Source organism: Neomonachus schauinslandi, chromosome 6 (genome assembly GCF_002201575.2).
Source record: "Neomonachus schauinslandi chromosome 6, ASM220157v2, whole genome shotgun sequence".
In the NCBI taxonomy this organism is placed as follows: Eukaryota; Metazoa; Chordata; class Mammalia; order Carnivora; family Phocidae; genus Neomonachus; species Neomonachus schauinslandi.
This window is the reverse complement of record NC_058408.1, coordinates 15,067,220-15,084,910: the sequence shown is the minus strand read 5'-3', so window position 1 is coordinate 15,084,910 and position 17,691 is coordinate 15,067,220. Positions and strand designations below refer to the sequence as shown.

Here is a 17,691-nt window from a genome sequence, read left to right as displayed (position 1 = left end):
TCCCCAATGTCTATCACCCAGCCGCCCCATCTCTCCCCCCCCCCCCCCCACTCCAGCAACCCTCAGTTTGTTTCCTGAGATTAAGAATTCCTCATATCAGTGAGGTCATATGACACATGTCTTTCTCTGATTGACTTATTTTGCTCAGCATAATACCCTCCAGTTCCATCCACGTCGTTGCAAATGGCAAGATTTCATTCCTTTTGATGGCTGCATAATATTCCATTGTACATATATACCACATCTTCTTTAGCCATTCATCTGTCGATGGACATCTTGCCTCTTTCCATGTTTTGGTTATTGTGGACATTGCTGCTATAAACATTGGGGTGCACGTACCCCTTCGGATCCCTACGTTTGTATCTTTGGGGTAAATACCCAGTAGTGCAATTGCTGGATCATATGGTAGCTCTATTTTCAACTTTTTGAGGAACCTCCATACTGTTTTCCAGAGTGGCTGCACCAGCTTGCATTCCCACCAAGACTGTAGGAGGGTTCCCCTTTCTCCACATCCCCGCCAACATCTGTCATTTCCTGACTTGTTAATTTTAGCCATTCTGACTGGTGTGAGGTGGTATCTCATTGAGGTTTTCATTTGGATTTCCCTGATGCCCAAGTGATGTTGAGCACTTTTTATGTGTCTGTTGGCCATTTGGATGTCTTCTTTGGAAAAATGTCTGTTCATGTCTTCTGCCCATTTCTTGATTGGATTCTTTGTTCTTTGGGTGTTGAGTTTGATGAGTTCTTTATAGATTTTGGATACTAGCCCTTTATCTGATATGTCATTTGCAAATGTCTTCTCCCATTCTGTCACTTGTCTCTTGGTTTTGTTGACTGTTTCTTTTGCTGTGCAAAAGCTTCTTATCTTGATGAGGTCCCAGTAGTTCATTTTTGCCCTTGCTTCCCTTGCCTTTGGTGATGTTTCTAGGAAGAAGTTGCTGCTGCTGAGGTCGAAGAGGTTGCTGCCTGTGTTCTCCTTTAGGATTTTGATGGACTCCTGTCTCACATTTGAGTCTTTCAACCATTTTGAGTTTATTTTTGTGTGTGGTGTAAGGAAATGGTCCAGTTTCATTCTTCTGCATGTGGCTGTCCAATTTTCCCAACACCATTTGTTGAAGAGACTGTCTTTGTGCCATTGGACATTCTTTCCTGCTATGTCAAAGATGAGTTGACCATAGAGTTGAGGGTCCATTTCTGGGCTCTCTATTCTGTTCCATTGACCTATGTGTCTGTTTTTGCACCAGTACCATACTGTCTTGATGATGACAGCTTTGTAATACAGCTGGAAGTCCAGAATTGTGATGCCACCAGCTTTGCTTTGCTTTTTCAACATTCCTCTGGCTATTCGGGGTCTTTTCTGGTTCCATACAAATTTTAGGATTATTTGTTCCATTTCTTTGAAAAAAGTGGATGGTATTTTGATAGAGATTGCATTAAATGTGTAGATTGCTCTAGGAAGCACTGACATCTTCACAATATTTATTCTTCCAATCTATGAGCATGGAACGTTTTTCCATTTCTTTGTGTCTTCCTCAATTTCTTTCATGAGTATTTTATAGTTTTCTGAGTACAGATCCTTTGCCTCTTTGGTTAGATTTATTCCTAGGTATCTGATGGTTTTGGGTGTGATTGTAAATGGGATCGGCTCCTTAATTTCTTTTTCTTCTGTCTTGTTGTTGGTGTATAGGAATGCCACTGATTTCTGTGCATTGATTTTATATCCTGCCACTTTACTGAATTCCTGTATGAGTTCTAGCAGTTTTGGGGTGGAGTCTTTTGGGTTTTCCACATAAAGTATCATACCATCTGCAAAGAGAGCTTGACTTCTTCTTTGCCGATTTGGATGCCTTTGATTTCTTTTTGTTGTCTGATTGCTGTGGCTAGGACTTCTAATCCTATGTTGAATAGCAGTGGTGATAGTGGACATCCCTGCCATGTTCCTGACCTAGGGGGAAGCTATCAGTTTTTCTCCATTGAGAATGATATTCACTGTGGGTTTTTCATAGATGGCTTTTATGATATTGAGGTATGTACCCTCTATCCCTCTACTCTGAAGAGTTTTGATCAAGAAAGGATGCTGTACTTTGTCAAATGCTTTTTCTGCAACTATTGAGACGATCATATGGTTCTTGTTCTTTCTTTTATTAATGTATTATATCACATTAATTGATTTGCGGATGTTGAACCAACCTTGCAGCCCAGGGATAAATCCCAATTGGTTGTGGTGAATAATCCTTTTAATGTACTGTTGGATCCTATTGGCTAGTATTTTAGTGAGAATTTTTGCATCCATGTTCATCAAGGATTATTGGTCTGTAATTCTCCTTTTTGATGGGATCTTTGTCGGGTTTTGGGGTCAAGGTAATGGTGGCCTCATAAAACGAGTTTGGAAGTTTTCCGGCACTATCTATTGACTTTCTACTTGAAAGATAGAGACAATAATGCATGTTAAGTTTCTTCTATTTTTCCTGTTTAATTCATCACCTTCAAATTTATATCTATCCATCCATCTACAGAAATTCAATTTTATATTATTTTTCTTTCATTTTATAGCCAGAAATTCTGTCTTCTATTCTTTGTCTATGGGTTGAGCTTTATACTCAATATAAACAAAATTGACTGCCATTTTGGCATATAAATGTTATTTATCATAAAACAAAAAAAAATTTGATTTAAGGAATAAAAATTCATCAAATATTTACTTAAAGAAAGCATGCTTCAAGGGCGCCTGGGTGGCTCAGTTGGTTGAGCGACTGCCTTCGGCTCAGGTCATGATCCTGGAGTCCCGGGATCGAGTCCTGCATCGGGCTCCCTGCTCGGCGGGGAGTCTGCTTCTCCCTCTGACCCTCCTCCCTCTCATGCTGTCTCTCATTCTCGCTCTCAAATAAATAAAATCTTAAAAAAAAAAAAAAACCTATTTAAAAAAAAAAAAGCATGCTTCAAGACCATAAAGACCACTAGATTCTTTAAAAATATATTTTGACTTTTATTTACTTCTTTGGATCATAATTATCTGTCATTTCTTGTGTTTAATGCTGCCCCCTGTCTTGTATTTTTTTTTCATTTTGTATATTTAATATTTTAATATGGGTTTGATGAGCGGTAACATTCTGACCATCTATCAATACAAAAAGAGATTTTAACTTAATACTGAAGTGATTGTTTGATTAGATGTGTGTATTGAATATTTCTTCACTAAGTCTTCCCTTGGAATTTTTAAGGTAATTCTTCACTATCTTCAAGCAACATTACCTAATGATGTCAATATGATATTTTTATCTATCTCTTTCTTTTATAGATAGTATTTTATTTTGAAATAATTATAAATGCACAGGAAGTTGCAAAGTTAGGAGTCTCATATACTCTTTGCCCAGTTTCCCCTGATGATTATATTTACACAATTATAGTACACCACCAAAACCATGAATTTGACATTTGTACAATGTGTTCATATAGTTCTATGCCATTTTATAATATGTGTATATTTGTATAACCACCACCACAATCAAGATACAGAACTGTTTCATCACCACAATTATCTACCCTGTGATATTCATTTATACTCATGCCTATCTCCTTTCCCTCACATCCCTAATTTCTGGCAAACACTAATCTGTTCATCCCTATAATTTTGTTGTTTTGATGATATTACATAAGTGGAATCATACAGAATATGACTTTGGAGACTGGCTATTATTTTTCACTCAGAGTAATGCCCTTGAGATTTATCCAGTTGTGTATGTCAGTGGTTCTTTTCCTTGTATTTCAGAGTAGTATTCTGTGGTATAGATGTATTGCAATTTGTTTACCATTCACTCACTGAGAAACTTTTTTGCTTTTTCCTGTTTTTGACTATTATAAATAAAGCTGCTATTAAAATATATGTACAGGTTTTTACAGACATAAATTTTCATTTCTCTGGATTGAATGCCCAGGAGTGGAATTCCTAGGTTGTATGATAAATGTCTATTTTGTTCTTTTAAAACTCAAACTTTTTCAGAGTGGCTTCACCATTTTATATTCCCATCAACAATATGTGATCCAACTTCTCCTTATTCTTGCCAGTATTTGGAATTGTCACTTTTTAGTTATTATAATAGTTGCACTGTGATGTCTAATTGTAGTCTTAATTTGCATGTCCATAACGGAAAATGTTGAAGATTTTTTCCTGGAATTATTTGCCATCTGTATATCCTGTTCAGTGATGTGTCTCTTCATGTCTTTGGCCATTTTCTGATTAGATAGCACTTTTGTTTTATGTTTGTCATTTTCTAAATGTTGAGTTCATTATATATTCTAGATATAGTTTCTTTCTTATATATGTGATTTGTAAATATTTTCTTCTAGTCTGTAGTTTGCCTTTCATTTTTTAAAAATTTTTTATTTAAATTCAATTTAGTTGACATATAATGTATTATTAGTTTCAGAGGTAGAATTTAGTGATTCATCTTTGCATATAACACCCAGTGCTCATTACATCCAGTTCCCTGCTTATTGCCTTTTCATTTTCTTAAGAGATTCTTTTGAGAGCAAAAACTTTAATGTTGATGAAGCCTAATTTATCAGTATTTTTCTTTTATGGATTATATATTTAGTGTCATGTCTAAGGATTCTAAAAAAGCCTTATGTCCCCCAAATTTTCTCTTATGTTATATTTTAAAAGTTGTATTTGTTTACATTTAACATTTAAATTTGTACTTCATTTTGTGTTAATTTCTGTGAATATGCAAGTGCTAGAGGGTTGAAAGACTATCTTTGCTCCCCTGAATTGCTTTTTTACCTTCATCAAAAATTGATTGGTCATATTTATGTGGATTATATCTGATTTCTCTATTCTATTACATTTATCTATTTGTCTATCCTTCCTCCAACACCATACAATATTGATTAATATAACTATATAATAAGCCTTGCAAACAGGTAGAGTGATTCCTCCCATTTTATTCTCCTGTTTGAAGTTATTTTAGCGACACTAAAACATATATGCAAATACTATATTTTACCTTTAATATATAAATATAATAAAAATATTTAAAATACTATATATTTATGAAACATTTCTAAAATATTGTATCTTATAATATTTCCACATAAATTTTAGCATCCTATTATCTATATCTACAAAAAGATCATTTGGGGATTTTGATAGGCATTTTCCATAATAACTTGTATATTACTTTGAAAAGTATAACTTGTATATTACTTTGTCTGGTTCTGGTATCAGGATAGTACGTTCATGAAATGAGTTAAGAAGTCACCCTTCCTCTTTGATTTTGTTGTAATCGATACAGACCTCATGTTAATTACTCTAAATGTTTGGTAGAATTTTATAGTGAAACCATCTGGGCTTAGAGATCCTTTTTGTTTTTTTATAAATTTTAAATTATGAATTCAAATTCCTTAATAGTTGTAGGACCATTCAAATTATTGATTTCATACTGAGTGAGTAGGAAATTTATACTTTTTGAGGAAGTGCTCCATTTCACCAAAGTAGTAAAATGTATGTGTGTAGACCTGTTGCTAGTTATGTCCTATTACACTCTAATGCCTGCAAAGTGTGTAGCGATACTTCTAGTTTCATTTCTGTTATTAGTAATCTGTGTTTTCTCTTTTTGTAAGTCTTGGAAGATGCTTGTAAATTTTATTTACCTTTCCAAAGATCTATTTTTTTCATTGATTTTCTCTATTGTTTTTCTGTTTAAATTTTATTGATTTCTGCTCTTAGCTTTATGATATCATTTATTCTGTTTGCTTTGAGATTATTTCCCTCTTCTTTTCCTTATTTCCTGAAGTGGAAGTTCAGATTATTGATTTGAGACTTTATCTTTTCTAAAGCAAGCACTGAATGGTATAAAATTCCCTTGTATCACTGCTTTACCTGTACCTACAAATTTTAATATTTTGTATTTTTATCTCCATTCAGTTCACTGTCTTTTTAATTTCCTTTGAGACTTCCTCTTTGATCCATGTGTTGTTTAGTTTCCAAGTGATTGGAGATATTTTTTGTTTATCTGTTTTTTTTTTTATGATGTTATGTTAATCACCATACATTACATCATTAGTTTTTGATGTAGTGATCCATGATTCATTGTTTGCATATAATACCCAGTGCTCCATGCAGTACGTGCCCTCTTTAATCCCCATCACCAGGCTAACCCATCCCCCCGCCCCCCTCCCCTCTAGAACCCTCAGTTTGTTTCTCAGAGTCCATAGTCTCTTACAGTTCGTCTCCCCCTCCGATTTCCCCCCTTTCATTCTTCCCCTCCTGCTAGCTTCCTTTTTTTTTTTTTTTGACATATAATGTATTATTTGTTTCAGAGGTACAGGTCTGTGATTCAACAGTCTTACACAATTCACAGCACTCACCATAGCACATACCCTCCCCAATGTCTGTCACCCAGCCACCCCATCCCTCCCACCCCACCCCCCACTCCAGCAACCCTCAGTTTGTTTCCTGAGATTAAGAATTCCTCATATCAGTGAGGTCATATGATACACGTCTTTCTCTGATTGACTTACTTCAAAAGGAATGAAATCTTGCCATTTGCAACGACGTGGGTGGAACTGGAGGGTATTATGCTGTTTATCTCGTTTTGATTTCTATTTTGATTCCACTGTAGTCAAAGAACATGTTCTGTATGGTTTTAGTTCTTTTAAATTTATTGAAGTTTCTTTATGTCCTACAATATCTTGGTATATGTGTATTATAGATCTATTCTGCTGTTGTTGAGTGGACTGTTCATTAGTTGTGAGATCTTGTTGGTTGGAGATATTGTTGAGGTCCATATTCTTGATAATTTTCTTTTTCTTATTAATTTTTGAGAGATTGAAGTTTCTTTTTTCTTTAATATCTATCCTCTCATTTCTGCTTTTCTTCACATATATTGCCACTCTACTGTTTAGTACATAGACGTTTAGAATTTCTCTGTCTTTGTGCTTAAGTGATCCTTTTATCATTACATAATATCTGAAAATTGTATTTGTCTGTACTCCACATTACCTGATATTAATATAGTCAGTCTTGCTTTATTTTGATTAATTTTTGCATGGTATAAGTTTTACAATTCTTTTTGTGTCTGCCATATGTCTATTATACTTGAAGTGAATTTTTCTAGAAGCAGACATGTAAATGAGACTTTGGGAGGTAGAACTTTAGTTCACAGTTTTCTCAGTACTATACACCAAAGTTACTTGACCTTCAGTTTTCAGGGAGAAAAATTATTTAAGCAAAAATTTTATATAATGCTCATATTGTGATAACCATTCTAAATGACCATCTGACTAGGAGCTTCAGTACTCAGAATCTCTTTTCAGTCAACCAACATTTATTAAACAAATATTTATTGGGAACTCATTATATTACTGAAACTGTTCTGTTTATGTTGGGCAGAAAAAGGCAAGTAAATTAATTTCATAAAGGCTTTAATGGAAATAATATGTGGTAATGTAAAAGAAAGTGATTTGAAAAAGTTCTCTAATTGTGTGGTCAGTGAAGATATCTTAAAAGATATATTGATCTTTGAGCTGAGATTTGAATATCAAGCAAAAGACATCGTGCTGAAAATTCTTGGCAGATTTGTAAAGAGGAGATGTGTAAAGACACAGTCTTTACTGATCAAAATATGTAAAACTGTAATATAACTTTCTAAGACATTAGTTCCTCAATATCAAAAAATAAAAATAGTATTGTTTTTGTTAATGATTTTTCTACTTTTCAGCTTTCCAATAAGACATAATGTTCTTTTATTAACACACTACAGTCACTCTGAAGTTCTTCAAGTCTTTATTTTGGCCTACTTTATATTTGGCTTTTATTTGTTAAAGCAGTTTTTAATGTATCCTGAAAGTTATAAAACCAATATATTTTGCCTTGAACTTAGTATCTTCATGCTGTAACTTAAAATTTTTTTCTTTGACTAGATAGTAGGCTTACGTTCCTAGCCAGTGCATTTTCAATTATTTACAAGGCAATATGTAATTATTAAAAATTAATACAATCATTGAATTGATTCTTTAAACTAAATTTGCCCTTTATATATTGTTATATATTAGTATTATCAGAAAAGCTCCTGCTGAAGATACCACATTTAAATACAGAGCTGCTTTTTCTGACTTGAGGTAGGGTATGCTATACAGGCCCAGGTCAGTTAGAATCTGTGATCAGGCAGGTCAAACATCAATATTTGTAATATCAGTAAAAAAAAGCAAGTATAAAATTATAAAAATCCATTGTATTGTTAAGAGAGAAGGTTGGAGTAAGAAATTTAGAAGTAGGACTATCACAATTTCCATTTGGATCTATGTGTAAGTGACCTTCGTTATATTATCTTCTATGGAACTTAAGAGGGAAACCATTCTTATTTAAAACTTTTATTAATATTAATTCACCAATAATGCCAATATATATATTCAATTCACTTCCTAGTTTACTTGGAATCACCTCCCTCTCAATATTTTCCACAATTTTAAAATTAAAAATAAAATAAGCCTTTCTTATATGCGAAGGACCACGTACATACATAGTCTTATATTTCATATTAAAAGTTGCCCTGGAGCACTTCTAAATCTTCTCTTAGAAAAGCAAATACACACACACTTAGGACTTCCTGATCAATACAGACCTCAATTTCACTGGTAGAACATCTCCCAAATTAGTTTCTGAAAGGGAGCAGTTCTTTACCTTCAATACTGAAAACTCACCTTATCACAAAGGAAGCCACTGCTCCTGGTGCCCATTTTATCACAATCACAGGGTTTGCAAACATCCATGGCGGAAGGATCTGCACCAACTTGCCGGAAAAAGTAATCCTTACATAGCTCACAGTTCCTTCCTGCGTCAGAGAAAGGTTATGCATTATGACTTCCAATTCATTAAAATCAGCTGCATAATTCAAAATTAAAGACTGTATTCCTTTGAGGGAATTCTATAATTTTCGGGACGTCCATTTTAATGCACCTTTCATCTCTACCTGCAAATTTAGTGATCCAGAGCATATGAAACAATGAACCTGTTACAAACTGTGCTTTACTTCATTAAACTCCCATCTGTTATATAATACCACACTTCTAAAAAGCTCTGCTTTGTTGGGGCCCATACATTTTGGAAGAGTTTGTTTCTAAACTTAAAACTTTTCTTTATTTCTAGGACTAGGCACTTAATCTAAATCAAATATGAGAAATGTTTATGTGTGAGGTAGATGATGGTTATACAGTTGGAAGCAAGTAGGCATGCAGTATTAGAAATATTTTTCAAGGGGCGCCTGGGTGGCTCAGTTGGTTGAGCGGCTGCCTTCCGCCCAGGTCATGATTCCAGGGTCCTTGGATCCAGCCCCACATCAGCCTCCCTGTTGAGTGGGGAGCCTGCTTCTCCCTCTACCTGCGGCTCCCCCTGCTTGTACTCTCTCGAATAAAAAAATAAATTAAAAAAAGAAATATTTTTCAAGAACTAGATCTTGTTTTTTTAAAAAAGGACACTGTTCTAAATATATTATTCTATAGTTAACATTATTAAAAGCAGGGCGCCTGGGTGGCTCAGGTCATGATCCTGGAGTCCCTGGATCGAGTCCCGCATCCGGCTTCCTGCTCGGCAGGGAGTCTGCTTCTTCCTCTGACCCTCTTCCCTCTCATGCTCTCTGTCTCTCATTCTCTCTCAAATAAATAAATAAAAATCTTAAAAAAAAAATTATTAAAAGCAAATGTTTCTCTGCTTATGGCCATTATTTTTTATTTCAAATAGTAAAGTAGAAATTGATTATGTTTAGATATATTAGAAATATGAGGAAATCCCTGTAGTTTACAATTTATTATTTAGAAATTTTCTCTTGCCATTTTATATATTAAAAAAAAATCTATACTGGGGGGGGGTTCTAAAGTAAATGTGAGTAGCATATAAGACCACTGAAAGAAGCTGAGATAAAACTCAAGACTGTCAATTCCCCTTTAAACATTATGTACTCTACTCTCTTCAAATATTAAAATTGGCTCAATATCAGAAGACTATAGAAATAACTTAATCAAGTGAAAAACACATTCTGATGGATATTGGCCATGGACTAATTAAAAATTAAATGAATTTATAATATTTCTAGAATATTTCTATTTGCATATGCTGATGACTCCTGAATTTCTATCTCCAATCTAGAAATTCCTTATTTATCATTCAATGAATATTTATTGAGTGATTACCATGTTTCAAACACTGTGCTAAGTGCTGAGAAATACAGTAGCAAGCAAAATACATATTATACCCCTTTCACAGAGCTTTCTTACAATCTAATACGTAAGATGATGCCACTAAAGTATATAGATGATACTGATCTATTCTGAGGCATCACAATAAGGTTTATCTTAAGAGAAGAATTTTGGGAGTTTCTATTTGTCCACAAAAGTTTCTCCTATGTCTCCTGGAAATACTGTGAACATTTCCAAAACAGAATTTTCCATTTTCTCCCTAAGCTTTGATCATTTTGTGTTTCCTATCTCAATGGCTGGCACCAACATTGACCCTGTTGTTCAAACTGGAATGTTAGGATTGAGTCTTGACTCTTTCTTTCCCTTTCCTACACCCTACACTTTGCTCAGAAAATGCTGTCACTTTCCATTCCACATATCTCTTGGATCCACTTCTCTCTATCCATACCACCTTAAATGTACTCGAGCATTATTTCTTACCTGGACTACCACAGTATTCCAAACCACTTTTGGCCCTCTCCAATCCATTCTCCACTTTATAACAGCTGTGCCTTTCTAAAACACAAAACTGGTTATGTCTCTTTCTTGTAAAATACCCTCAAGTGGCACCTATTCACCTGAGGATAGAAACCAAACTCTTCATCATGGTTCATAGAGCCTTCTAGATCTGGCCCCTGCCTTCCTTCTTAGCACCTTCTCTTACAATCTTCCATTTGTCCTTCCATCAGTTCTTTCAGGGTGCCATGTTCCTCTCTCCTCTGGGCCATTGTACATCTGTTACTCTTACTATAGATCTTTGTCACCACCCCCCTAATTCCCTTCCCTCTCGATCTTTCACCTGATTAACTCCTACTGCACTTGCCCTATCTTAGCACTCATCAGACAACTTTGTAATTGTTCCTTTAATAGTGTGCCTTTCCTACTATGTAATAATCTACACAAAGACAGGAAAATTCATTATCTTGTTCGTCTTTATATTCCCAGCACCTAGCCAAGTTCTGGTGACATTTTAGATCATCAATAATTATGTAATAAATCCATTCATGCTTCAGAGTGGTACACTTTCAAATCCATCAGATTTGGGCCATTATATTTTACAAATTGAGATATTGCCTCTTTCTGCTTTTAATATACCAGCCCTTCAGAGAATAGTAATTTTCAACGATGAGTCAAAATGCTGTATGCTTTTAGAACAAGACTTTGATAATCATCTTGTGCATTTAATTAGCATTTTTAAAAAGTGTTCCCAGATTACCAGGATCCTTGCCAAATCTGAACGAACATAAACATCACTACATGAAAATCCAAACATAATGGAAGATCAAGGTCACACAAAGAAACTTAAGGGTATACATACTCTAACAATTCCTGAGTTTTCCAAAATATACTCATGGTTTAATCAAATGGCCTGTACTTAAAAAAATAAAGCTTTCCTGAAAAGATATAGTCGAAGATTAGAGTGCTATTTCTGAAAACTACCGAATTATTTGGATTCATGAAGATTTAATGAACAAGCTTTACTTTTCTAACCTAACAGTATCATTTTTTAAGTTCTTATTTAAATTCCAGTTAGTTAACATGCAGTGTAATATGTTTTTCAAGTGTATAGTACAGTGATTCAACACTTCCATACAAAACTGGGTGCTCATCACAAATGCGCTTCTTAATCCCCATCACCTATTTAACCCATCCCCCACCAACCTCCCCTCTGGTAACCATCAGGTTGTTTTCTATAGTTAAGAGTCTGCTTCCTGGTTTCTCTCTCTCTTTTTCCCTTTGCTGGTTTGTTTTTTTTCTTAAATTCCACATGAATGAAATCATATGGTACAGTATCAAAACACTTTCTTTTTTTTTTTTAAGATTGTATTTATTTATTTGACAGAGAGAGACATAGCGAGATCAGGAACACAAGCAGGGGGAGCGGGAGAGGGAGAAGCAGGCTTCCTGCCGAGCAGGGAGCCCGATGTGGGACTCGATTCCAGGACCCTGGGATCATGACCTGAGCCGAAGGCAGACGCTTAACGACTGAGCCACCCAGGCGCCCTCAAAACACTTTCTTAAGTGAGATAGCAATAACATAGTTTAAAATGACATGCATTGTATAAGGCACATGGGCCTCAAAGGCCAAATCAGACTTTGTTATTTGTTATCTATGATTTACTAGTTACCTGTCGTGTTATGCTCACAATCATCACAGACCCCTCCACCTCCTTTGTGGTGCTCAAATGGAAATGGGTCCACTGAGATGTTGTAGTGGCAGCTTCTGGAATGGTTGTTGCATTGACAAGGTTTACAATTGAAAGCATGTACTTGATCACCTTGGTGGAAAGGCTTATCATTATAAAGAGGCAAGCAGTGATCACACTGAAACAATAAAGTAACAGAACAATAAAGAAATATAAAGCATTTTTTATGTAACAGACACTTGCATTAGATGCAAAACTAATATCAAAGAGTTAAAAGCCAGCAATAATGTTTTTGAAAAAATGTTTTATAAATCAGAAATTAGCATATTATAGGCATGGTAGTGTGAAATGGTAAGTGTCCATACAAGCTGAAACTATGCAAAACGATCTTAATAACCAATGAGGAAAGTTATTATTGTTCAATAATCTTCAATTTTTTTGTCAAAACATTAAAACGTAGCTTCTAGTTTGGGGTTCCACAAGTAAAGAGATTGGAGTCACCACTCTATCCTAACAAGTATAAAGAAAAATCAACAACTCTTCTTGATCACTAAGGGGAAAAAACAGGACAAACTGTCCCCAAGACTGGAAGGACAGACTGACAGATAACACGGAGTCTCAGTGACAAAAGCAGAGACTCACTAGCAGAAGCTTCCTTGGGAACCATTTCCAAAGGAGGGGGAAAAAAGTCTCACTGTACTTAACAAATTGCTGGAAGTTCAGTAGGAACAAGTCTGAGAATTGAAGACTCCAAGGGGACCTAGTTATAATGGGGGCTCCCAAATATTTTGTGAGATTTACTTCCAGGAGTTTGACCAGTTTCTCACAGTAAATCTTAGGGGAATATTTCCTCATACTTCTGGCAGAAAGAGGAAAAGGGAACCATTTTGAAATAAATCCGTGCTCACTGCACTTCTTAACAATATCTGCCTTCAGGAGAAATTAGTGAACCAGAGCCTAACCTGCTGGGATATTATCAGAGCCTGACTTAGGGAAGGGAAATACCAACTCCAGCCCACTCCAGTCATCCTGTCCCACCTATGGGTGGGAGAGACAGAGAAGCAACTGCAAAGTTCACAGTCCAAAAGCACAAGCTCACTAAAAGACTGAGATCTAATCATAGGACTATAGAGTGCTTACCCCACACTTCACCACATTGCTAAAGGCTTGTATACAGCAGTTCCTTTTACCAAGCACAACATCTGTCTATGAAGAAAATATTACAAGGAACACTAAAGGCAAAACAAAACAAAAGGAAAACAAAAAACCACTGCACAATTTGAAAAGAAAGAGCAAACATCAGAATCAGATGTGTAAGGAATGCTGGAATTATCAGACTAGGAATTTAAAACATCTATGATTAAAATGCCAAGGTCTCTAATGGATAAAGTAGACAGCATGCAGGAACAATGGTTGGGCAATGTAAGCAGAGAGATGGAAATCCAAAAAAAAAAAAAAGAAAGAAAGAAAGAAATGCTAGAGAGAGATTACACAGAAATGAAGAATGCCTTTGATGAGCCTATTAATAGATTGGACTCAGCTGAGGAAAGAATTTCTGAGGTACATGATACAGCAATAGAATCCTCAAAAACTGAAAAGCAAAGAGAACAAAAACTGAAAAAACAAAACAGACAATACAGAACACTGGGACAACTAGAAATGTTATAACATACACATAATGGGAATACCAGAAGGAGAAGAGAAAAGGAATAGAATAAATATTTGAAACAATAATGACTGAGAATTTCTCCAATTTAATGTCAAACACCAAATCTCAGATCCAGGAAGCTTAGAGAACACCAAGCAGGATAAATACTAAATATATATATATATATATATATATATACACACACACACACACACACACACACACCTGGGCCCATAATTTTCAAACTACAGAAAATCAAAGATGAAGGAAAAATCCTTAAAGAAGCCAGAGTTTTAAAAACACCGAACCTGTGGAAGAACAATGGTAAGAATTATATCTAACTTCTCCTCAGAAACCATGCAATTACGAGGAGAGCAGAGTGAAATACTTAAGTGTTGAGAGAAAAAAAGCCACCTACCTAGAATTCTGTACACTGCAAAATTTTCCTTCAAAAGTGAAGGAGAACTAAATACCTTCTCAAACAAAAATTGAAATTTGTTGCCAGTAGAACTGCCTTGCAAGAAATGTTAAAAGTTCTCTAGAGAGAAGGAAAATACTATAGGTCAGAAACTTGGATCAACATAAAGAAATGAAGAACATCAAAGAAGGAATAAGTGAAGGTAAAACTTTAAAAATGTTCTGTCAGTTATAAATATGAAAGGAAATAAAAATTATAATAGACTAACATTTAGTAGGCTATAAGTTAACATTTGAAACTTTGAGAATTAAATTGTTTTATTTCTTTGTGAAAAGTTGAGTAGCTTGAATCATGCTTGCTTTCTTATTCTATGACTTCCATTCTGAGCAAGCATCCTGTCTATGCCTTGGCGAATGGTCATATTGCTTTGTAAGTATGGATGGGTTTCCATCATTTCAATCTTTGTGCTTTCAATGTCATCTTCACCCTATTCCTCATAACCACTGTCCTCATTTTTAAGTTAGCCTTTGTTGAATTGCTCTAGCTGCATATATAAAATCTTTCAAATGGCAGGGCTGGTCAGCTATTTCTTCTGTGAAAAAAGGAATGCTCAATTCCCCTTTTTTGAATTTGTGTTTCTGAAATGTCACATGGGCTTATTACTGACAGACTAGGAAGAAGCACAACTACAGGCTTCTTTGAATGGATGTGCACTGACCAATCCCCAACAGACTTTGAAAGAAGAGTCACGAATGGTCACTGATCATGATATGCATTGTTTCACAGTAATTTGTAGATTGAAGAGCCAGCAGCTAAATCTGTACTTTATGCAATTACTCACAGTTAATATATCATAATAACTAATATTTGAACCATGTTGTTGGAGGATTGGTATTATCTAACTATGGTAACTGAAATTCATGTAAATTAAAATTGCACAAAGAGTATTTTTAAAGATTTTATTAAATATGGCCAAATTCCTTCTAAAAAAAATTAAATTCATAGTCCTACCACCAGAAATATCTGAGAATGTCCATTTTATGTTCTGTTCAACTTAAAACTTTATCTCTTCATGATTTTAAGAAAAATATTAATCCCTGTTTTAGTATGTAAGTCTTTGGTTACTAGTAAAGCTAAATGTTTTTCAACTGGTTCTTGGTCAAATATAATCTTTTTTGAGGAAACTTCATTTGTATTTTGCATATTTTTCTTATTGATTTTAACTATCTTATTATATATTAAGTACATTTTTCTTTTGCCAAATAGTGAGGATTTAGTTCATAATTTTCAATATATACTTATATTTTACTTTTTTCTTCTACTTCACTTCTACTTTGTTGGCCAAAATTTTCAGCAAAACAGGTAACATATATCACATAGTTATGACGGTACATATTTGTATTATTTCTGAATTTAATGGATATGTTTTTAAAGTTACAACCTGTCTAATGATGTTGACTATCTCAGGTAAATTATCATTTAAAAGAAGAATTATCTATTCCAAAATAACAAGATGCTTTTATATAAAAAAATAATATATTGTCCATTTTATTAAAGGTCCTGATTTAAATATTTAACCTACTGAATTTATAAATTGTTATATAGGTTAGTAAGTTAATTAGAATCTATGCTTGCATGCTTAGAATAAACTCAACATTATTAATGGTAACATTTTAATGGAGAATCAGTATGTACTTCAACTTATCAAGTTAATTTTAATATCTGAATAATCAGAAAGAAAATTCTTATTTTGTACACACCCTAAAACCTACTATAGTTTGTCAAGTTATATTGCATATAAAGTATGACTGATTCAAGATAAGATTTAAAATAATAGGGGCACCTTGGGGCGCCTGGGTGGCTCAGTCGTTAAGCGTCTGCCTTCAGCTCAGGTCATGATCCCAGGGTCCTGGGATCAAGTCCCACATCGGGCTCCCTGCTCAGCGGGAAGCCTGCTTCTCCCTCTCCCACTCCCCCTGCTTGTGTTCCTGCTCTCGCTGTCTCTCTCTCTGTCAAATAAATAAATAAAATCTTTAAAATAAATAAATAAATAAAAAATAAAATAAAATAATAGGGGCACCTGGTGGCTTAGTCAGTTAAACATTCAACACTTGATTTTGGCTCAGGTCATGATTTCAGGGTTGTGAGATCAAGCCCTGCATTGTGGCTCCATGCTCAGTGTAGTCTGCTTGAGATTCTCTCCTCCCTCTGCCCCTCCTACCACTCACACTCTCTGTCTCTAAAATAAATAAATAAAATCCTTTAAAAATAATATATTACATACATAACAGAATTTCTGAATTATTTTTCTTGCCCTTCCATTTTTTTTTGTAAAATACTTAATGAATTCTAAAAGTCTCCCTATCTATTCATAATAATGATCCCAGGCAATTTGTTTTAAGACTGTTAAAAACTATTTTGATATTTTAGACAACAAAGCTTATTTCCTTTTACTATTTTCTACAATAAATGCTTAATATTTCAGAACAGTTTGACACATTTCATAATCATTATTGGGACAAACTGCAGTCAAAAGCATTTTTGCCAATTATTTTCCTCTACCAGTTCATAGTTGAACAATTTTTCCCTTAATATTTTTAAAGTTAGAAAGAAAAAAATATTTAAGAATTTAATTGTCCAATGTGTCACGATTTTATGGTATTCTGAAATTTTTAGCAGGAAAGTACACAGTTTTTCTACTTAGCTGAGGAAAAGGAAAACAAAAGACAAAGAGGGGGAAATTAGAATGGAAATATCACAATTTTCCCATCATGTAGTGCTACATTCCAATAATTGGCAACAAGTGCACTCTTCCATTTTGGTCAATTTTTAAAAATTGGTATCATTTTCTTTTTGGAGTAATGAAGATTCTTTCTCCCCAAAACCATTTCTCACCCTTTGGGCTTGGATAGCTGCACCTTTTCTCTTTTCCCATAGCACTCGATACCTTGACCATGCTCCTATCGCTTTGAACCAAAATTATTGGTTTACTTACATGTATCTTCCGGTAATTGAAAGCTATTGACTTTTGTACTCCCTGTGTCATCTACACAGAAGCTTAATAGACAATTGCTAAGCTGTTAACTGAAAATCCACATGTGACAATAACATTAATATCCAAAGTAGTCATTCTTAAGAAAATGTAGAGAGGGGAACAATGGGAACAATTAATAAATAGGGTAAGGTTATGTAAAGACTTCAGAATTGATGGTTATTAGGTGATTTGCAATAATCAACTTACAAATAGA

The 17,691-nt window shown here is 34.5% G+C and overlaps 1 protein-coding gene across 1 annotated transcript in view; it reads right to left on the bottom strand.

Annotated features, from left to right (window-relative positions):
- The window catches only part of USH2A (usherin), a 710,400-nt gene that overhangs the window by 584,063 nt on the left and 108,646 nt on the right, over nt 1–17,691 (bottom strand). Inside the window, exons 9-10 of the mRNA XM_021698433.1 lie at nt 12,360–12,555; nt 8,701–8,831 (exon numbers count right to left, since the gene is read on the bottom strand). Of these exons, the coding sequence (XP_021554108.1) occupies nt 8,701–8,831; nt 12,360–12,555 (327 nt within the window). The remainder of the gene's footprint in view (nt 1–8,700; nt 8,832–12,359; nt 12,556–17,691) is intronic.